At 38.6% G+C, this 23,746-nt stretch overlaps 1 protein-coding gene across 3 annotated transcripts in view; it reads left to right on the forward strand.

Annotated features, from left to right (window-relative positions):
• Zbtb37 (zinc finger and BTB domain containing 37) overlaps positions 1–23,321 on the forward strand; it is a 30,104-nt gene extending 6,783 nt beyond the window's left edge. For all 3 annotated transcript variants that reach the window (XM_048421370.3, XM_048421369.3, XM_085688025.2), the window contains one exon: positions 6,765–23,321. In XM_048421370.3, the coding sequence (XP_048277327.2) occupies positions 6,765–7,250 (486 nt within the window). In that variant the 3' untranslated portion in view covers positions 7,251–23,321. The remainder of the gene's footprint in view (positions 1–6,764) is intronic.
• The last annotated feature ends 425 nt before the right edge of the window (positions 23,322–23,746 follow it).

Here is a 23,746-nt window from a genome sequence, read left to right on the forward strand (position 1 = left end):
TTAGGGCAGATATTAACATCCTTATAGACTAATCATACAAATGTCCTGAAAGAATACAAGTACTTACAGGCATTTACAAGACTTAGTATCCACATAATGCAAGTACAGTTAAACAGATGTGTATTCATGTGTGAAGGTACTTGTGCAGAGAGTGATGCACACATATATATATGTAGAGGTTAGAAGTAAACCTCAGACGTTGCACCTTTTACCTTGATTTTTCTTGAAAGGGTCTCTAACTGGCCTCAGATTCAAAGGCTCTGCTAGGCTGACTATCCAGGGATCCCTGTTTGTCTCTTCATTCCTGGGGCTGGAATTAAAAACTCGTGCCGCCACACCCAGCTTTTTTACATGGGTTCTGAGAATTGAATTTAGTCCTAATGTTTGCATGACGTGTAAATACTTTACTGACTGAACCATCTCCCCAGCTGTAGATTTTTTTTCTTCTAACTAAGCAGATTTTAAATGCAGTTTCCATCTTCCCTTTTCTTCCTCTTTCTTAAGAAAAAGATTTATTTTTAATTATCTGTATCTGTGTAGTTTTGTACACATGAGTACAAGTGCTTATAGAAGCCAGAAGAGGGCCTTGGTGCCTGCAGTGGTTTGAATGAGAATGGCCCCCAGTAGGCGCATATAATCGACTACTTAGTTCCCGGTTGTGGAAGGATTAGGAGGTGTTGCCTTGGAGGAGAGGTGTTACTGAGGGTAGGCTTTGAGGTTTCAAAAGTCCATACCTAGCCATCTGGCTCTCTGCCTCCTATGTAAGGGTTGGATCAGATGTGAATTCTCAGCCACTACTACACCCTATTATAATCCCAACTATGATCATGGACTACCCCTCTGAAATTGTAAGCAAGCTCTTAATTAAATGCTTTATTGTATATGCTGCCTTGGCAATAGTGTTTCATCACAGCAGAAGTAACCCTAAGACACCTCCAGGAGTTCAAGAGGTTGTGGATGCTGGGAATAGAACTCAGGTTCTCTAGAAGAACAGCAAATGATTTTAAGTACTGAGCCATATGTCTAGCTCTATCCTTCCCTATTTTGAAATAGGAAACTATGTTGCCCAGGCTGTTCTTAAACTCTGGGTTAAAAATCTGCCTGCCTTAGTTTCTCCAAGTAACTGGGGCTACTGTTATACACTACTCTGTCAGGATTTAAATGTTTTTGAGTTTTGCCTCAGCCTCCCAAATACTGGAATTAACAAAAATACAACACCATCATGGCCTAAATGTAGTTTTTGTAGCACGAATCTAATTGGTCCTAATAATAAAACCTGAAGTTAGATATTAGGGGATGGAAGCTGAAAGATCCAGCCACTAGTTCTTAACTGCAAAATTCTCAGATCGAAATGGGTATCCTGTCTCAGACTGAATCCTGAGCTCTTGTCTCCTCCTGCTTTATATTCCTCTCTCCGCCTAGCCATATCACTTCCTGTTTCTACCTTCTTAGTGCTAGGATTAAAGGTGTGAGCCACCACTGCTTGGCTCTGTTTGACTTTTAGACTGATTCAATCTTATATAGCCCAGGGTGGCCTGAACTCACAGAGATCTGTATATGTCTGTCTCCGAGCACTGGGATTAAAGATATGTGCCACCATTGCCTGGCCTCTATGGCTAACTAGTGTGACTAGCTCCGTACTCTGATCTTCAGACAAGCTATATTTGTTAAAACACAAACAAAATTTCACCATAGTTTTCAGTTGTAATTAGGATAGAAATAATATTGGATTACATAGGGGTGTTTAACTGGCTAAAGCAAAAGAGATAGTCTAAAAAGAAATAGAATGTAAATAGTACTACATAATGCTAGTGCAATGGCTCCTCAGGTAAGGCCAAGCCTGACAACCTGACCACATGGTAAAAGGACAAAACTGGGTGCTGTAAGCTGTCCTCTAACCTCCATACACATCACATATATTCTCTCTCTCTCTCTCTCTCTCTCCCTCTCCCTCCCTCTGTCCCTCCCTCTCCCTCCCCCTTCTCACTATAAATAGATTTAATCTTAAGATTTTTTAAAAATTTTTTTATAACTGGGGGACAGTGCCCATGGAGTCTGTCTGATACTGTAGATGTTGAGAACTGAACACAGGTTTTCTGGAAGAACAGCAAATACTGTTAACCACCAAGCCATCTCTCCCTAATAAATGTAATTTTTAAAAAAGTACTATCTAGAAATGATTCAAAGGATAAAATACATCTACACAATTTAATATATAAGAAGATTTATTATGGTAAATCCACTTACCAGTTATTTCCCTATGCCACAGAAGACCAAAGCGGAGCAAAGATTTATATTTACTTGTGTGTGGCGGGTGTGGATGTGCACATGTGCATGCCACAAAGCATGTGGATATCAGCACAGCTTGCAGGAGTTGGTTCTCTTCCATCATGTGGGCCACTGGGAATCAGCTTAGGTTGTCAAACAGGAAGGCCCTTGACCTGCTAAGATAACTCACTGACCAACTTACATTATTATAAACAAAAAAAGAAAAAGAAAAGAAAACTGATGTATTGAAAATCCTGGAGCAACTGGGCAATGGTGACACACATGTTTAATCCCAGCAGTGGGAAGGTAGAGACAGGCAGATCTCTGTGAGTTCCAGACAACCTAGTCTACAGAGTGAGTTCCAGGACAGCCAGAGCTTACAGAGAAACCCTGTCTCAAAATCAATCAATCAGTCAATCATTCAAAACAAGAAAATATTGGAGCAACCAGGCAGTGGTGGTGTACACCTTTAATCCCAGCAGGCAGGCTGATTTCTCTGAGTTCGAGGCCAGCCTGGTCTACAGAGTAAGTTCCAAAACAGCCAGGGCTACACAAAGAAACCATGTCTCAGGAAAAAAAAAATACTGGAGCTGTAGCTCAGTGGTAGAACAGAACACCTGTCTTAAAGACATGAAACCTAGGCTCAATGCCCAACATGTAAAATAAGAAGAAAACAAAAGTTTTACCTAACATGTATTAGGTTCTGGATTTGATCTAAAAAAAAAAACTAGGACCAGCAAGATGGGTAAAAGCCCCTGCTGCCAATCCTGATGACCTGAATTCCATCCCCATCACCCATATGACAGAAGGAGAAAATAGACTCCCCCAAGTTGTCTTCTGACTTCTGTGCACATAGTTCATGAACAGACATACAAAGAAATAAATGCAATAAAAGATTTCTAACTCATTAATAGACTAGACTCTGACTATAAAGAGTGAATCTGGAACAGATACCAAAGTTACTTCTTAAAAACATTTTCTTTTTCTTTTTTTCTACCGCTGGAAAGTTACCACTACCACTTGGCTAATTATACATGTAAGTTACAGTCTTTCCAGCTCAGCTGTCCCACTAATCAGCATTTGCTGTCTATTTTGACATGTAGACTTGTCAGTGCATACTATAACTACATCAGATTCTCTCTGTCTTTAGTCTGAGATTCCTCATTCTTCTGAATCCACTGAAAGCCCCACTCCAAAGTTCTAAATAGTCCAATGTTTTTTGATCCCTTTTTTCTTAAACAGTTTAACAAACTGTGTGTTATTTTTCCTTTTTTTTTTTTTTTGATGGGAGGCAAGCACTCTACACCAAAGAAAATCCCTAGCCTCTTACCTTTTCCTGATACTCTACTAATTCATATAAATTATTTCTTTCCTGTTTGATTTTGTGCTAGTTATCACTGTTATTGAACTAAAGTACTCGAGTGTATTAGTTCATTCAGTGTTCAACACAGCCTCTGCAGGAAATGATTAAGAAAACTAAGGATAATAAATGAAACTTAAATTTGAACCCAAGGCACTCTTAACTGTTATGTGATATAATGCTTTCAGATTTTTCCAAAGTACCTGAGTTTGACAATATAATACCATTCACACAGGAGACTAAGCAGGAAGATATTTTGAGCTAGGAATGTTTGAGGCTGTCCCGGACAATACATTGAGATTCTGTTGCTAAAATAAGGTTTTGTTTTGTTTTTCTGTTTTTTTTGTTTTTGTTTTTTTTTTTTTTTTTTTTTGAGATCAAGTCTTACACATAGTTCTGACTGATCTTGAATTTCTGGTAATCTGCCTGTGTCTACCTCAGTGCTGGAATTACAGACTACAAGTATGAGCCATCATGTCCTTTTAAGATTCTTAAAAATATATCTCAAGGTACTATTAGCAATTTTTAATCTCAGCCCTACAAAGTTGGAACACCATGTGATAACCTTTTCATGAATGGAAAAACTGAACCCCAGAGAAATTCCTGTGTTTTGTCGTTGGTCACTTAGGATTATTAGTAAGATGCTTCCTTATTTCTCTGAGTTCTGTTTTGATGACCCAGGGAAATGAATAGAAATTCTTTGTGAAACAACTCAAAAGCTAGATGCTATAGATCATAGTCTTTTCTCCTCATGGGGGAAGTTGAGGCAGGAAGATTGCCAAAAGTTTAAGACCAGCCTGGGCTACATAGTGAGATCCTTCTGAAAAAAAAACCATCAGCCTTGATTTTATGTACTGATTTCTAGATCTGCTGAGGAAATGCTGAAAAGCCCTGTCAGGCTAGCATGTGAGAAAGAGACAAAAGATTGTTTTTAGGAACTAAAGCTTATGTAATTGTTAACTAGTTGAATCTTTCTCTACTTAATACAATATTTTCTTTGCATTAATACTTTGGCTGCTGTTCAAAATTGTAATTATTTCCTGCATGATTTTGTTTAAGAAAATTGACTGTAATGACTTTAGTAGTCAACAGCCCCCCCCAGAAAAATTAGTAATTTCTGAATAGTGATATTTAACATGGAATTTTGAGCTAAAGGTATTTATCACTCTAAAACATAGTTTAAGATTTATTTTTATTGGTTTATTTACTTATTTATTAGGCAGAGTTGACTATGTAGTCCTGGCTGACCTCAAACTCAAAGAGTGCTACCAGTCTCTGCCTTTGAAGTTTTGGGATTAAGACATGCACCACCATGCCCTGCTTTATTATTTTTTTAAATTATGCTTATTTCTGTGGTTAGGGGCTATGTGCAGATGCCTGCAGAAGCCAGAAGCCCCTGGATCTGGAGCTGCAGGCAGTTGTAAGCCACCAGACATGGGTCCTAGGAACCAAACTCTGATTCTCTGCAAGAGTTATGCACACTCTTAACAACTAAGCCATTTTTCCAGACACCAATCTAAAATTTCATAAGTTACTTGTTTAAAAGAATATATTCTTGGCCAGGCGATGGTGGTGCACATCTTTAATCCCAGCCTTTGGGAGACAGAAAAAAGTGGATTTCGTGAGTTCAAGGCCAGCCTGGTCTACAGAGCAAGTTCCAGGTCAGGCTTCACAGCTAGGTAAAGAAACCCTATCTCAAAAAGCAAAACAAATAAACAAAGAATATGTTCTTACCCTTCCAGCTTTCAGATGGGAAAACCCAATGTCTTCAGCCAATTTAGTCTGAAATCACTTAAAGCTTTTTAGTTTTTAGGAGGCCAGAGAGATAACTCAGTGGTTAAGAGCACTGACTGCTCTTCCAGAGGACCCAGATTCAATTCCTAGCATCCACAAGTCACAACTGTTTGTGACTCCAGTTCTAGGGGACCTGACACCCACTTCTGGTCTCCAAGATCATCGTTCACACATGGTGCATAGACATACATGCAGGCAAAACACCAATACATAAAATAAATTTTAAAAAATGATTTTTAGTTTATAGCATGATAATGATGTGCTGATGTATTACATTATTGCCTACAAATTGTATGTATTTTTTATAAAGGTAGATAACTGCTGGTTAACATAGTAATGATAGTGTCCTAAAGGAAATTTGATTGTATTTGCCTTTATATACTCCATTTTTTCATGTATAGTAGACATAAGCACATTTGAATTTTTGTTTAAATTAGTTAAAAGCAATTGAAATTTTTCCTCAATTGCATTAGATATGACAAATGCTAATAGCCATGTGGTTACTACATTGAATAGTTCAAATTATAGAGCATTTCCATCACAGAAAGTTCTATATACTCTGTGGTTGATTGTCTAGAATACAGTTGTAAGGATAGACTCAAAGGATGGTATTGTGGGCTCATATTTTTCTATTACTGTAAAATAGTACTAAAGAAGAAGTTTTCAGTTTGACTTTTGGTTTTAGTTTTTGAGACATGTCTCATGTAGTTCAGGCTGGTCTTCAACTCCCTATGTAGCCAAAAAATAATCTTGAATTCCTAATTCTAAAGTTTCTACCTCTCAAGTGTAGCAGAGGCTTAATAAGCATCCAATTCATCAGCCAGAACTTTGTGTTGCTCGTTTTTTTATTGTTTTTTTTTTCCTTAAAATTTATTTATTTTCACTTTGTTTGCATTGATGTTTTGCCTGCATTGGTGTATGTCTGTGTGAGGGTGTCAGATCTTGGAGTTACAGCAGCTGTTAGCAGCTATTTGAGTGTTATTGGGTGCTGGGAATTGAACCCTGGTCCTCTGGAAGAGCAGTCAGTGCTCCCAACTTCTGAGCCATCTCTCCAGCCCCTCTGTTCTTTTTATAGCAATAAAATAATACTCTCAGAATTCTTAAATTATTATGTTAATATGTTTACTTTTTTGGTAATGAGTTTCCCTCTTGGCTCTCCATTATAAATAAGTGTGTATGGGCTAGAAATGTAATGAGCATTTGCCTAGCTTGCAAATTCTAGTCCTTACACCACACAGATACACAAACGTATACATCTTAGTAACAGGAATAGGTAGATTGGGTTGCTTTTAACATATATGCTTAATGTTATATAATGTTCACTCAGTTTCTTCTGTCACAGGTAGAAGAGTCAGCAATGATGGGAGTAAGCGGCTATGTGGAGTATCTCCGAGAACAGGAGGTATCTGAGCGGTGGTTCCGGTATAATCCCCGCCTCACCTGCATCTACTGTGCCAAATCTTTCAACCAAAAGGGAAGTCTGGACCGCCACATGCGCCTGCATATGGGAATAACACCCTTTGTCTGCCGCATGTGTGGAAAAAAGTATACCCGGAAAGATCAGCTGGAATATCACATCCGAAAGCACACAGGCAACAAGCCCTTTCACTGTCATGTTTGTGGCAAAAGTTTCCCCTTCCAGGCCATCTTGAATCAACACTTTCGAAAAAACCACCCTGGCTGTATACCCCTGGAAGGGCCTCATAGCATTTCTCCTGAAACGACTGTCACATCCCGGCAAGCTGAGGAAGGGTCACCTTCTCAAGAAGAAATGATTGCTCCTGGGGAATCTGCCCAGGGCTCAGTGTCTACTACTGGGCCAGATTGAAACATTGAGGGGGAAGGGGCCGACCCTCTTCTCCTCTGGGCGGTAAGCAGCCTATTTCAAGATCGTGGGCTGGTACTTAGATTCACAAAATGCCACATCGCTTGACTAGAAGATGTTCCCATGGTGTTGCCAAATTAGAGGATCAACATGCAGAAAGCATGAAAGGCTCTTCTCTTTCCCACCTCACTCACACTTTGGAAAATAATCAAGCAAATCAGCTTCTAATTCAGGGATCAACAGCCTTGGTTTGTTAACTTTATAAGAAAAAAAGTTTTTAACAAAACTGATCAGTGAATGGTCATTTATCTACCAGTCATGATTGAACACTGTACTTAGGTTCATATCATCTTGATGGGTGAAATCCTAGATCTAAAAAACAAACAAACAATCAAAAAAAAAACCAACAACAGGAGCTTTGGCCAACGGAAGCAGCCTATCAGAAGTGGGAAAGGTAGTTACACCGGTGAGAAAGAGGAATCTTCCTTCCTCTTCCCTGCCAGAGCATGCATTTCCGTATTTTAAGAAAAAAAGTGTATACTGGTGGTTCTTGTTATTCTAAAAGGTTAGACTGTCTTTGCCCTGGGGAGGCATCTAATACTTTGTCTTGTTTTGGCTACCTTCCTTCCAGCAAGCATCATCACCTGAAGCATGTTAGGTAGGTAGAAGTAAAGTGAGAAGCCAAGCGTTTTCAGTGGGCACTTACACATCTGGGAGCTTGAGAAGGAGGAGTAGGGAAGAAAGTGTTCTTACTTATGTTTGCAAGTACTATACATCGCAGAGCAGAACTGCAACTTTCTGATTGGTGTTTGTAAACCATAACACTTGCATGCCTCCTTGGGTGTTATAAAAATGTTTCTAGTTAGGAGTTATCCTGTTAGGCTGACTACCAAAATTCCATCCTCTTCAGCTCCTAGTTTCCTATAACAGCAATATTGTACATCAGAAATGTCACTTTTCAGTCAAATGTGCCTGGATTGTATTTTTAAATCCACAGGTCTCCACATTTGATAACTTTTATATGAAGTTTTTAAACATTTTTTTCCGCAATATTGTAGTTGAAGAGAGATTCAACACTGTTGTTCTTATTGCAACCACAGTTTCATTCCCTTCTACGTGTTTTGTACTTTATATTTTCAGTCCAATGAAGAACCTCACTTAAGTCTATGTCTTGGTTTTGCAAGTCAATATATAATTCATAAACCAATTAGCAAATTGCTGGTAACTCTTAAGAGTTCTTTGTTTTTGTTTTTTTTTAAATAATACACTACAGGGCACTTCACTTACAAGACAATATCTTGCACAATCATGTTGCAATAAATGATCAAGGGATCAATTTTTAGCAGGTGTGGTTACAAAATCATTCCTAAGATTTTTAAAACTTCAAGGGACTATTTTAATGATTTTGAGTTTTTCTGAGATTCTTAACCCAGCTCTGAAAGAATTTACCAAACACATAGAACTTTATATGCCCTGTCTTGCATGCAGAGAGAGGAGTAGGAATGTTAGACAGTACAGGCAAAAAGATGCCAGAAGTCTACAGTGCAAGTAGAAGTCTCTAGTTTCTCCTGAGTGGTTTTTAAAGAATATTTAAAGGTGTAATGGCTTAAGTAATTGTTTTGGTACAAGGATATGGATGATTCTAAGAAATTTGGGAGAGGGGTTGGTCCTGCCTGCACTAGTGAGCCATTTATGACAATGTGAAGTTTGTGCTCCTTGTGAGCACCTTGGGTATGGAAAAGTGGAGAAAATGCATTTTTGATGATAAACTGGAATGCAAAGGGTAGCTTTAAGCAATCTGATAATTGTATATACTGTATCACTAGAGAAAGGTTTTCTCTTGTGGAAAAAGAAAAGAAATTCATCTTAAAAGGAGTATTATGATGCTCCAATAGAAGAGCCTGCCCTTAAAAACAGCAGGGACGAGTTGTGTCTTATCATTGATAATCATAGGCAGGCTTCTTGCTACTTAGTTGGGCAACAGCATGGTAGAGTAAAAACTGTCTCGTAGAGTTACCTTAGGGATTGCTATGCTCTATGGCATAAAAACATAGAGTTGAAGTTCTCGGGAAACATTTTAGCTTATATTCAAGGCTTTCAGTAGACAGACGTTGTCATTACTGAACAGGCAGGTACCTGGGAAGTACAGAAAATGCTGCTTTAGATGATTTTTTTTAAAACCAGCCAAAAATATTTTACATCTACCCTACTTTTGAAAAGTTAAGCAGTATGCTAAAAAGTTGTTTTTTGCATTGTTAACTGTTTAGACTATATATGAGAAAATAGAGCTTTTAACTATTACCAAATTATAAAGGTTCATGTGCAGTAATTTTGTAAAGAGAAATTCCATCAAGTTCAGCCACTAATATCTTGAATGGGTAGAGACTGTTGAGATGTCAGGCATGTTTGGCAGGTTCCCTTCTGTTTTCATTCTTTTCTAATAGGTTCTTAGTTATATTGATACTGTGAATAGAGTGCTTCCGGTCCTAAGACCACATCAGCACAATCTTCTTTGCTAGTCTCTCCTCTAATTGGTCTAGCCAGAGTCATGAAATTCATGAGACTTGTAGCCAGGCTACCTTCGAAACAAATTAAAGTTTTCAAAAATAATCATCTGTTTTATTTAGAAGTGGTACCTAATTCAAATATCCAGGATTTCTATCCAGATTCACTGTGACATTGTCCTACTTTTCTGCTAGCATCACTGTTGGGTCATAAGTAGAATGCTATATATATTAATGAATATTGGTATGCACAAGGAGTATGCTCATTAAGGGTATATTAAATGGGCTTTAGCTGATGCTGAAACTTACTACCAAATCTTGACTTGCACACGTCACCTTGTGAGGGGAACTGCATTAGCAGTGAGAGCTAAGTCAGTAGATAATGCCATGGAATTGCAGTATCAGGACTATTATCATTGAGGGGCACTTAGCAGAGAAGCTATCTAGTATTGCCATGGAAAGCAGAGAGTTGGTCACATGTGTATCTATTTTTACTCTAAATACACTTTGTATTCTCTCTAAATTCTGATACTGATATAAACTGTGGCGTTCACATGGCAGTAACACTGTATTTACTCAGAAAGGCTCTTCCTAATGAATTCTTCTCTTTTTTCTTCACTTTTTACACAGAACCATAATTACCTCTAAACTGAGTTGAATTTTATTTTATATAAATTCCAAGCAACTTCATAGTTTGGGGGGAATCTTGGTTTGTTTTTAGTATTTGAGACAGGGTCTTTGCTATGTAGCCCCTTTGCTATGTAGCCACTGTATAGCTCAGCGGGGCCTTGAACTCATAGGAATCCTTCTGTCTCAGCTTCGTAAATACTGGGATTACAGGCATGTGCCACCACGCCTGGCCCCCATTCCATTTTTTTTTTTATTTTTTACTAAAGAATTAAATCTAATCTGGACTACATAAAACTGAGTTAGTTGTAAAAAACAAAAAAAGAAAGAAAGCAGTTAAAAGTTTTCTTGTATTTTTGCCTTTTTTCCCTGTTTCCAGTTCCCTTGACGTCAGTGAAACAAAGATGGTATGAGAGTAAACGGAGACTGTCCCTGCCTCTTCATAGTGGGAATCCAGCTTTAGTTGGGACTGTCTGGTGGATGAGTAATGTCAGAACTTCATTTGTAATAACTGAGTAGTCCTTTGTCCATGAAATAGCTTTGTACAGTCTTATTCTTAATGCATACTAGTTGTTTCTTTTAATTGGCGCAATTATTTCTTGTTTTAACAAGAAGGTCTAATTTAAAGAAATAGAAGCAGTGGAAAATAGAAAAGGAAGGACTTTTTTCTTCTTGTTCCTTTTGGTTTTCAAGACAGAGTTTCTCTGTGTAGTTTTTGCTGTCTTGAAACTTGCTCTGTAAACCAGGTTAGCCTCACACTCAGAGATCTCCTGCCTCTGCTGGGACTAAAGACATTTACTATCATTGCCTGGCAAGGAAAGACTTCTTAATGTAGTAGAAAACCTCTTAATGAGAAAGAGTTGATATCCTATAGGTAAGCAGGCATAATTTACTTTTCTCTTCCAAATATGTTCTTTTCCTTTTCAAATATGAAGAAATTTATACCCTAACACCTATTTATTTAGCTCTTGTTTATGGTTTCTTCGTACTATGATGGTGAAGTTGAGTATTCGATCAACAAAGCCTGAAAATACTGTGTCTGAAAGGTGTCAAAGGTTTGTCATTTTCAGCTTACTTTTGGAAGGTTGACTCTAAATTATTACTCCTAATATTTCACCATTAGCATAGTGTGATTGAGGCTTTAAATTCATAATCACATCTGTATTGGATACTTGAGAAGAGTGTGTCATCTTTTCCTAGGTCCCCTTAAACCCTCTTGGTTTTTCTTCTGCTTGATTCCCATTCCAGAAAGGAAAAGTAGAATGGGTTATAAGCCAAAAAAGAAGTAGGATTATGATTTGCCCTTGCCCGAAAGGTATAAGCAAATTAAGTTTAGCATAGTAGTTGTTTATAACAAAATATCTCTTATAAGAAAAATTCCCACTTATAACAGTGTGGAGTTAAATGGGTACCCTATTCAAAAAGTTCATGCCTTTGTAAGTTTTGCCATTTCTGATCTTGCTTAAACTGATTTGCATAATAATGGCATAAATGAATTTAACCTCCTAGGATTAAAGAGTAATTTCTGTTATGGATAGTTATTACTGGTTGTGGTGACTCTTGCCTGTATCCTAGCACTTAGGAAGGAAGGTGAAGGTAAGGCTCAGGAGTTCAGAGTTATCCTTGGCTATAAAAAGTTTGAGGGTAGCCAAGGCTATGTGAGACTGTCTCAAAAAACAAAACAAAACAAAAGATGTTTTGATTCTTATCAAATGTACTGTTTTTCTAGATTAGATACCTGTATTTTTCCCTTCATTTTAATCTTCTTAGGTAAATTCACTCTGTCCTCATTTAGACTAAAAAAAACTCAAATCTTTTTCTTTTGGATGTTTTAAAGCTTAGTAAAATGTCAAGATTTCAAATTTTTCTTAGGCCCATTCTTACATAACTGCTATTGTTTAATTTGTTAAAATACATGTTGAATTATTACATATTTACTTAGGGAAGATTCATTCTTAGTGTTATACAAGGTGTGGAGAAATGTGAAATGCTAAATGTTTTCTTAGAAATCCTTGTAAGAGGAGAATATGATTCTACCCCATTTGGAACTACTATGTGGGCTTCAGAGTTTCATTTGGGTAGTTTTCTAGACTATGCTAATGTAGTACAGTGAATTTGATTTGTTGTTATAAGTCCTATTGTTGTAGATAAAGATAGGATGAGTCACTAGTCTTCACGTAAGACATATCTTTGGTTCTTTTGGTTTGGTTTGGTTTTGGTTTGGTTTAGTTTTGCTAATTTTTTGTTTTTTTACTTTTGTTTTTTGTTTATTTGTTTTCTGACAGGGTCTCACTGTGTAACTCTGGCTGGCCTAGAACTCCCTATGTAGGTCATACTGGCCTGGAACTCACAAGAGATCTGTCTGCCTCTGCCTCCCAAGTGTTGGGACTAAAGGCATTTGTCACCCTGCTGACCACTGCTTTGTTTTTAAAGTTACCTTCTAATAAGATATTACTGTGTTTTATGTGATATCGCCTCTGAAAAATAGATAATCCTCATTGTAAAGTTTCAGAATATTCCTCTAAGTTAAGTCTACTTGTCTCAGAGCACATTACACTTAGTCATAATGGGTTTTCTGGTTGATCTGGGATGTGTTACTTGAGAGAGAACTTGGCTGCACATAACTGAATCATTTCAGCTGTGCACTGTTTGAGGCTTTGCTAATAGATGTCATTTAGGGATTGATTGAAAGCATTGGAGTTTGCCAAGTATTGTGACTAAATCTCAGTGTTTTTGCTTCTCTGCTTTCTAGCATTTTTCCTGGTCTTCAGAGCAGGATTTTTAAATGGTGCTTTTTCCCAGGCTGGCGTTTTACTTAATATAGTAAGTAGGCCAGAGTTGAAAAGTGTGCGTATGTTAGAATACCTGAGCTTGTCACATTACAAAGAAGAATTATTGCTAAGGACAGTGACCTAAAACCCTTAGAGGTGTCTGTACAGATCATTTCGGTTGTGTTAGACCATCTTTTCTCAGATGATACACAGCATTGCTAGAAAGACACACAATTACCTGAAATCTACATTATCTTTACAGAGGGTATAAAAATGTTTTTTTATAAATAATTTCTAATCTCACATCCTTCCCCTTCTATATCAGAAACACTTCTTAACACAGTTACAAGATCTCCAGTAGCTTTAAACAGCAAAGCTAACTTAGGAAGGCAGAGCATAGTGTATGTGGCAGGGTGCTTTTCTAATGCTTGTTATCTGTGTTTACTCAGTAGGTCCTGTGGAGGAACCTTAAGTGCATAAGGTAATCTATATTGAGCGTCCCATGTGACCAACACCATAATTTAATACCATGAATCTTAGGATATGAATTATTCCATAATGCCAGAAGTTAAAATATCTCATAGAAACATATGCAACTACTTATCTTCACTGATAGGTAATATATAGGAAACTATGTCCATTAAAAAATGTTAAATACTTTTGGTACCTGACAATGTGGTTAGAATTTGTAAAACAAAACCAGTTTTATTTAGTTGTGGCTTCCCATTCTATTGGGATTTTTGTTTTGGGATTTTGGGGTTTTTTTGTTTTGTTTTGTTTTTTGTTTTTAAGAGACAGGGTCTCTTTGGGTAGCTCTGGATGTCCTAGAACTTACTACATATGCCAGGCTAACCTTGAATTCATAGAGATCTGCTGCCTCTGCATACTGAGTATTGGTATTAAAGGTGTGCTCCACCATGCCCAGCATGGCTTCCCATTCTTGAGAGTCTTAAACCTACTTGTTGAGAGTCTGAGACATAATTCTTCAGAGAGGTTGCACTTTTTACTATAGAGAGAGTTCTAAAGTACTTACCTATACTTGTGTGGTCTACTAGCATGACTGCAGTTACGTCAAAATATTCCTGAGGTGATAAGAGTATAAGAAAAACAGCCAACTTTTTTGGGTATTTATGTACCAGACATGGTTCTCTTAATTTATCTAATCCTCATGTCAGTCTGTTGGGATTATTGTTACCTTCATCTCAGAGAGAAGGGCACACTTCGTCTCTTCATAGGCAGTCTAACACCAGATTCTCTGGATAGCCTCTAGTGCCTTCAGTGAGTATAATTATGGCACGTTTTATAGATGAGAAAGCTGATGAGCCTAAGTGTATATAACTTGACAACTCATATTTACCAATCCAATTCCAAAGCCCTGACTACCTCCACTGTATCACATTTACTTTCTGTACAGTATCTAGTAATATTCCTACTTTTAGTGAACTTGCAATCAAGGGTAGAGGCTGGAGAGATGGTTAAAGCTCAGTGGTTAAAGCACTGACTATTCTTCATGAGGACCTAGAATTGCTTTTCTAGCACCTACATGACAGCTCACAGCTTGTTATAATCCTAGAGGATTCAATAGCTCTCTTCTGACCTCTTCAGGTACCAGACATGCACATTGTACAAAGACATAAATGCAGGCAAAACAACCATAGACATAAGTAAGATTAGTATAACCCAAGAATTGGTCTCTCTGCAGACTTGAGTAGGAATATTGCCCACTTACTCAAAAGAATTGCCCATTAGAATGTCTAATTGTGAGTAAGTTGGGTGAGTTAATATTTTAAAATGAATCTTTTTTTTCTGGTTATCTATTGCTGCATAACAAAGTACCCTAAAGTTTAAAGTGGCTTAACAACCATTTTATAAATCTTGACTTTGTAAAAAGTTAGAGGTTAAAGAAGAAGGGGCAGGTGGTTGAACTGGTCTGGAAGGTCCAAGATTATGTCATGCATGCCTAATGTAGGGAAACCTGAAAAGCTGGCTTTAGCCTTTCCATTGAGTTTCAAGGAGTTTTGGTTTTTCAAAATAGGGTTTCTCTAGTCCTGGCTGTTCTAGAAACTAGCTCTGTAGACCAGCCTGGGCTCTAACTCCAAGATCTACTGTCTCGGTCTCCCAAGTATTGGGATTTAAGGCGTGCATCACCACTGCCTGGCAGATAGTTGGGCATCTTAATATGGCAGCTCTTAATAGACTGCTAAAAGCTGGGCAAAAGATCTGATCTTCTTAAAGGCCAGGCCTATAATCATCATGGGGTCACTGTCATACTTTAGTCAGTGGTAAGCCTAGGTCTTAGAAGAGAGGAAATACCCTAACACTTATGAAAAATATGAAGAGATTCGAGGCCATGTTGAATTATGTACAGGAAATATTAGGTTTTGAATTTTCTTTTTTAAATCTTTGAGGGTCAGTTATTAGTGCCATTGAAGCCATTTATTAGATCTGTTGTGGCATAGTAAAAGATGTAGAAGGAGAATGAGACAAATATTTGAGGCTCATTTTATTAGCCTTACCTCAAATTCTACATATTTTATAGCAGTCTTTCCTTTTCCACTTTATACTGTGTCCCAGGCTGTGAGCTTTTGCTCATGTTGCCGTGAAATCATGATAGTTAGACAGGGTGAGCCAAAACTACTCCCAAGGAAGTAAAAAGCTTACTGCTTGAAATTTGGGGTTTTTGTTTGTTTGTTTTGAGACAGCTGTATTTTAAGTTTAAGTGGAAAATTCCCGTGGTGTGGCTACATATCATATTGTTGAGATCATAAAAGATTCTTGTCTTACACGTCAGGCAAACTGCACACTTTAACCACTGAGCTACACCTGCAGCTTATGATAGTAAACGTTTTACTCTCTTTATCTCACCTCTATCTCTACCACTTCTCATATAATTTTGTGCTTAAAGATGAATTGGTTGATCTCATTCTTACTGCTTTTCTTACAGGAAAATCATTTGCCAGTTTTGTGTGTCTTTAGTCTCTTAGCAACTGTTACCAGCCTCTCTCTCTCAAGTTTTTTGAGGCTGGAGTTGTCAGATTTATAATACTTTATTTAAGCCCCTGGTGACTGAAAAACTTACACTAGTTCTGGATTGAGAAGAAGATGGTAGAGAATCAGCTGCACTCTACTAGTTATCCCAAATCAGTCCCCTTCCAAGAGAGGAAGGCTTGAGATATCACAGGAGTAGATTCCACGTTCTCATGCAGTATAATGGTGTCTGTTGCTAAGTGAGGCCTAGGGAAATGGAGGGGTTCTAGGAGCCAGGGACTTGTATTGTAGTTAGATATCCAAAGGTAGTGTAGAGATTAAGTAGATTTTATCATGTAAACATTGGGGGAAGTTTTTAGTGAATAAAAAGAACAGAGTTTGCAAAAGAAAAGAATGAATAGAACTTAATTTAAAACTTTTTTTCTTGATTTTCATTTCCACCATGATATAATTTATCCCCCCCCCCCTTTTTTTCTCGAGGCGGCTTTTCTGTGTAGACCAAGCTGACCTTAAACTCACAGACACCTGACTGTCTGCCTCCCTAGTGCTGGGATTAAAGGCGTGCAACTGCTACTGCCCAACAAACTCTGGCCTTCTTGACAGAGAAACTTTGAAATTGCAACCCCAGGAAATGAGTTTTACTGTGGTAACCTATGTTGTGATTCACGCGTTGTTTTCTGGCTCATCAGAAGCTTCTCTGGAACCTCTGTGGTATCAAATTTGCAGTCATTGGATGGTTGCATAGAAAAAGAGAGTAAGATGAGAAAAGGGAATCCTGCTGTTGATAGTCTTTGGTTTCAGCATCATGGTCAGAGCTGTCTGAGAGAATGGTCTGTTCCCAAAGTCGTAGAAACCCAACTGTAGTGGTTAAGAACCACTCAGAAACAAAAATGCTATGCAGGGAAGAAAGCTTAAGTGTGTTTTCTCTGGAAGCCAAATTACTAAAGCGATCACTAAAAGTGTGCTGAACATCACCTCTGAAATGCTATCAGATGGCAACATACCTAGAATTTATATGGAGTTTCTAGTGTTTTTACAAAATTAACTTTAAATCCAGTAATGAGTTCTGTTGTTGTTTTTAATGAGCCTGTTTTCTTTCTGGGAAAAAAAATGGCTCAATAAAAATATCACTAAAGAATTCAATTGTATATGCATGTATATTAAACACAGAATGGTATACTGAAGATAGTTCATGCAAATAACTTTTATGGGAAGTTTAGCTATTTTCTTAATGTCTTTTCATAAATGTATATTTATAAATATATTTACTCACCCACCTAGATCTTGATAGCATAGAAACATTTCATTTGTTGTGTTGTACTAAAAGTTAAATTCTTGGCATAGTGGGATATGAGAGCTTTAGTTAACTTTGTATTTGGACTTAAAAAACCGTTTCTTGCACTTTCTGTTTATAAAGATGTTATAACACATCTAGTAGTTAGTGCAGCTGCTTTTTTAGAGACAACAGATGTAGATATTAAAATGATATATATGCTTAAAGCGCTCAAAAAAGAAATATGCATATCGCTACCTGAAAAGGGTTAGGGATCAATACAAAATACAACCTGAAAGTAGCTATTGGGATAAACTTACTGTTGCTGTGAATTGCAATATGTTGCTGAGTTATCAGGTATGTGTGTGAATTACATGTATGTAAGGAAAAGATGCTTAATGAAGGCAGATAAGTCGATGTAAAATATCCTACCTCCCACTAATATGAAAATTAGCATATTCAAGATTGCCCGGTAGCCCTTGGACATGAGCCTAATTCCTCAGCTCCTCTACCCCCATCCTTTTCTATCTACATTTCAGCTCCTCTACCTCTGGGCATTTGCTTGAAAAAAATCAGGTTAGCTTTCTATAGCAAGCAGGGGAAAGCTAGACTCAAAGTACAGAGGTTATCATGTAGATGTTAATGTTTGATTCATTTTGCCCAAGCCATGCACCTGTCTAGTAGAAGTGTCTAGTAGCGGTAGAGAAGAGGCTTTCCTGGTTTGCTGTGTGTGCTGCACATGTGCAGTTTTCCTGTGTTACCCAGACTGGCCTCAAGCTTTCCATCCTCTTGACTCAGCCTCCATTGTTGCTGTTTGTGATGTTCCCAGGGAAGAACCCTAGGCCTTGCTTTGTAGCTCAGGCTGGCCTGGACTCTTACTCTTCCTGCTTTGGCCTCTTGAGTGCTGGCACTACCAGCATGTGGCACCACACCCACTTTTTGTGTTTGGTCTTAAAGATGCCCGCAACTCCTTTGAATGATTGAAGCATCACTGTTCCTTCATTGCCATTTGCAGTTCATTTTGTAGGGACTAGAATATTAACTACATTTTCTTTTTTTATTTTTAACTACATTTTCTTGATAACAAGCCTGCTACCAATATCTTACGTGGGTATACATGAAAAGGATTTTTGAAAGATCTGTTTTGCTTCTGGTTACTCTAAAAAGAGATGTGCTTTTTAAAATACCAATTATTGTCATCATAGTCAAGATTTGGATTTTGTACATGGCAGAAAAGTTCATTTCAACAGTAAAATGCCACCTCATCAGAACTGATTTCTCCTTGAGGTAGTAGTTCCCCGAGCCGAGTCAGCTTACCTACCTTTTAAACACTTGTTCCTGCTGGGGACTAACTGCTGGCTCTACCAGCTATCCTAGAGTGCTTACTACTTTTTCATTCTCGTGCTCAGTCTGGGTTATAATGTCCAAAACCAGGAATTCTCTGGTTAGAAATGAAAATCAGTGAATTATCCATTTTCAGATCTTTAGGGTTGCCACTTTTTTCTGGGTATTGTTTTCTTTTCTTGTGACATGAGGTAAGGGTAGGTAGGGAACACAATATGAAATTCCCAATAGGGAGAGACGCATTCCATGTAAGTGACTGTGAACAATTTATGAGTAAATTCAGTATATGTTCTCCAGGAAGAAAGGTAGGTAAAACAAATATATTGAGTCTGTTCACAACTCTTTCATTGCTAAACCATAGAGTAGCTCTCAGTCTTAGCCATGCTAGTATTTCAGACTCAGGAATTAAGTTGTACTTAGGAAAGTTTCTTCCTCTGGCATATTGTTTTTGCACAGTCTTGGCCTAGGCCTGCCACCTGATGTCTTGCTATAAACTATACTTTAAAACACATGCTTAATTCTTACTTAATACTTTGTCAGTGTTGTTGCCTTTTTGGTCAAATTGATTTATTTGGAAAGAAAAAAGTAAAGATGTGCCCTGTAGTTTTCTAAGTTACGTTAAATTCACGAATCTAGAAGGAAACAGATTCTTACTCTCTTCTCTGGCTTGGATGAGCATTGACTTTTGTCCGTTTAAAATCACCTGAAACCCCTTCCAGACATTCACGTTTAACTGGTCTGTTTTGCAGCCCAGGCTTTCAAAAGTTCTCTAGGGATGGAGTGGGCGTGCAGGGTGGTCTTGGAGAGCTCCTACTTAGCATGCACAAGACCCTGGGTTCAATTCCCTGGACAACAATAGAAACCTGCCAGGGTTGGAAGTGACTTTGTGGGTAATCATTCCTGGTCTTGGGCTGGATAACCTCCCCAACTCCCCAAGTGAAATGGAAGTGGATTTTGTTCGTTTATTATTGTTCTTTGAAAAGAGAAAGAACTCCTTGGAGAAAAATGCCTGGAGCTATTTTTCTTGACCCAGGTACCTTTGCTGCTGTCTCTCTTAAAGCTGGCAGTGGGCCAGAGAGCTCAGCCTCATCTGTTTCTTCTCAGAGTATGTCTGGAGGGAAATGCTACAATCGATATAGTATCCTCTGTGCCAAATACTAAGTGTGCGTAAGTAAATGAAAGCAGTTTTCAAGGCCTGTTCTCTAGAGTTCTTTTCCTCTGCACATGTGACTTGAGTGAAGCTTGCTCAGTTCTGAAATAGAGCAGCACTTCAGTGTACTGTAGAAACACAAGTCCAAGTCCAAGCTGTCTGCAGCTCCTTTTCTTTGTAAATCAAACAAGCTGCGTTGCTACTTAATGGAGAAAAAATAATCCTGTCTTGGGCAATCATAACCCTTTGGATTATTTGTCTCTTAGCCTAGTAGAATTTCTTTGTCAAGGGACTCTTCCTTTTCCCTAGCTGTTTCTTTCTGAATGAAATGAACTAGCCAAGGCTTAATTATTTCTGACTAGTATGTGACATTTTAACACTATGTTCTAGAATGTTAAAAGACCTAACCCAGTTATTCCAGAGTGAGATTCCATAGCTTCCGTTCTTACCCTAAGTAGAAGAGATGTGTAATGGCCATGACACTTTATTACCTGCCTGTGGCAACCTTACCTGTGATGATAGGGAGGGAAGAGTTGTTCCAGCAGCCATAAAAAATGAAAACTGCTTTTCAAAGTAGCTACTAAGAAGCAGCTTCTATCTGCTGAAAGAAATGTGTGCTTCAAGCGCAAGTTCAGTGGGACAGACTCTCAGCAAATCCTGGACACAGAAAATTCTGTTCATATATTGCCCACTAGTAATTGATAATTTGTACTTCAGAAATAGGTGGTGGAAGAAAAGGAGGGTTAGGGAAAAAGCTGATGAGAGTGGAGGACTTATAGCATCGGAATAGGAACACTTGTTCTGAGTAGCATTAAGGCTTTGGTGTTGACTGGCTGTAAATCTCGCGGCATCAGAGACCCAGCTGCCTCCCTAGCCTCAGGAAGCTCTGAACTCTTGCTGGTAGGGAGTGAGCTAGGAAAGCAGTTTTCATGTTGGAGAACTTTGTGGAGTACTGGGAAAGTTGGTGAACTTTGTGTAAATTGTACCACACTGGACTTTTAAAGTTTTGAAGAGACAAAAGAGGAAAGTGGGGAAGTGGCAGTAAAAGGTAAATATGATAGCTTTTGATATTTTGAGCAAGGGGTAAAAGAAATTTCCAGCACTACTGCAAAGTCAGATCATCTTCTGCTCTAATGTGTTGTCTTGCTCGTTCATTCATTCACTCTGCCTTGCCCTCTTGCTTTCTTGCCCCTGCCTGTCTTTCTTTTAGCACTGGGTATTAAACCCAAGAATCTGGAGCATGCTGGGCAAGCATTCTACCACTGGACTATATAGTTGCAGATCCAAATCCTTTCTGAAATAGCTAAGCAACTGCTGGTCTGATCACAGTGTGACCTTGCTCCATCTCCTGGCCCCCAGTAAAACCAAAAGTCATTGCTGAACTCTAGACCAAGGGGTTGTGCTCTCAGCGTCCATTCCCACCTGCAGTGTCTCTTCACAGCTTTAGCCTGTGGCATTGTTTTCTGTCTGGTGGGTTTTTACTCAGGGCCCAGTGGCTTCCTTTCCCCTTAGCACATCTTAATAGCAGCACTGTAGCTACCTAAGTGAGGGAAGCAGTTGCAGAGCACGTATATCTCCTGGCTTCTGTCTTAGGATGGGGCTCACTCAGGCGCTGCCTCTGAAAGGCTGAGGACTGGAAGAGAAAAGTCAGTGCAGCAGAAAGCTGGTCTCCTTCAGATGGGCCTGTTCTGAAGGAGCTCCAACTACTCTATGGTGCTTATTTAATGGGTGACAGCTGCCTCCCAGCTACCTGTCCCTGGCACTGTGCCTTCCCACTGGTCACTGTGAAAAGTAGGTCACACTGGACTCAGAGGCCAGAATCCAGGACAAGATCCCTCTTCCTGAGCCCATTACTTCTTCATGCAGCTTATAATGTAGCATTAACTTCTCTTTGAGAACTTTGAGGGTTTTCTTCCCAAGAAACTGTAAAACATTTACAAGAAAACAGAAAAGTAGATTTGAGCTATAGCTGTCACCTTAAGAAATCACAGAAAGGTTTCACTTCAGCTGCTACTGAGTGACAGCAAGAACAACTACGGTCTCTTCCTGTTTCTGAAGCTGACACAGTAGCAGTTCTAAGGAGCAGACTCACCTAGACAGTTTCCATGGCTGTTCATCAAGGACACTGAATGCATACTGAAACAGACAATCACTTTCTAAGACATTAGTTCTGGACGGGAATGGGGTATATTTTTAACTATAAGAACCTACCAGTCAGTTTTCTTCCTATGAAGAGTCTTAACGTTTGAGATTTGTCTTTCATCTACAATTCCTCCGTTCATAGTAAAGATGCCTCAGAAAAGGGTGCTCTGGGAAGTGCTCCCACACCTCTGAGAACGCCGGGCGGACTGTGTGCATCTTATCTTCTAAGACTTTGTGTTTTGTCGTTGTTGTGACCTTTGTTATAAGGATCTATATAGGAGTAGGGTTTCTCTCCCCAGCCTCCTTTAACCATCACGTCAGTGTATACCCTTCCACCCCTTTACTGAGAATAAAAAAAATATATATATATATATATATAAACCACAAAAAGTATGCACTTTAATTCCTAAGGAGTGTGGCTGTTTCTGGCCCTTAAGCCAGAACTCAGGAGGAGAGCTGAAGAAGGAAACTCTTTGCCAGACCCTGTAAGATTTAACCAAATATCTTTGCCTCTACCCCCTAGTGCTGGGGATTGAGCCCAGGGCCTTACACGTGCTAGGCCACTGCTGCCCCAGTCACAAGTATCTTAAAGTGAACACAAAGTACCATCTGTTTGTGAACTGCCACCGAGCACTCCTGCCAAAGGGGGAAGGAACCACTAAATAAAAGAGTCCAAAATACTTACCCTGATTTTGGAATTTTTTCCTGAGGGAAATTTTATTTTTATTGAATTATTTTTTTAGCTACCAAAGTATAAAAAGAAAAGTCTGTGTTATTTGTGGTAAGCTTTTTTCTTTTTTTGATTAAAAATCAAATGAAAATACAACAGCACTAAAATATTATTCAGAATTACATCATGTCTAAGTACCGGGTTCATTTCCCCTTAATTTAGCAGGTGTCCTCTGACTCTCCTCCTGTAGATTCTGTCTTTCCCCTGGTGACAAGCCCAAAAGTTCTTGGAGGGCTAGCATGTCTCCTAGAGCCCTGTTGTGTCGGGGAGGGGGGAGGGCAGGAGGGCCAGGGGAGGGAAATTAAAGAAGAGTTAAGATGTGGGTTTATGTAAACATATTTAAAGCAGTTAGCAAAAGCTTTCTTGTTGAACAGCTTTAAGAACAATGTGAATGAAACCTTAGCAACTTGGCTAGTAATCTGAAAAGTCTATTAATGTATACTTGAAATTCTGTTTGTATAAAAATGCATTTCCTTTTTATTTTGACACTGTATAAGAACATATGCATGTGAGTGGTTTGAGAAATAAAAGGTTTAATACTCAAATTTGAATCTCTGTCGTTTCTATATAGAGAGATTAATTTGTTTATACTCTTAGAATTTTGTAGTATGGTAGGAAGACTGAGAATTTAAGGCCCTCTACCCTTTTAAGAAGCCTGCTTTCCTCCAAGATGAAATAGTAACATATTTACGTCTTTTATTCTTATGGTTTTCTGTTCTACTTTTGGGGAAAGGGAGTCATCTTGAGACAGGATCTCTCCCTATGCAGTCCAGCCTCAACTGTTGATCCTTCTGCTTCTGTCTTCTAGAGTCTAGGATATAGGTGTGTGCCGCCATGGCTGGCCTCTTCCCATTTATTTACCCAGATGTTGTTACTGGGTAGAGAAAAATTGGTAATGTCACTTTCCCAGATTCCCCAACAGCATCTTAATCTGCGCTTCCTCTCTTGTCTTCGTTTTGAGTGGAAGAGC

Source organism: Myodes glareolus, chromosome 5 (genome assembly GCF_982192425.1).
Source record: "Myodes glareolus chromosome 5, mMyoGla1.1, whole genome shotgun sequence".
Lineage (NCBI taxonomy): Eukaryota > Metazoa > Chordata > Mammalia > Rodentia > Cricetidae > Myodes > Myodes glareolus.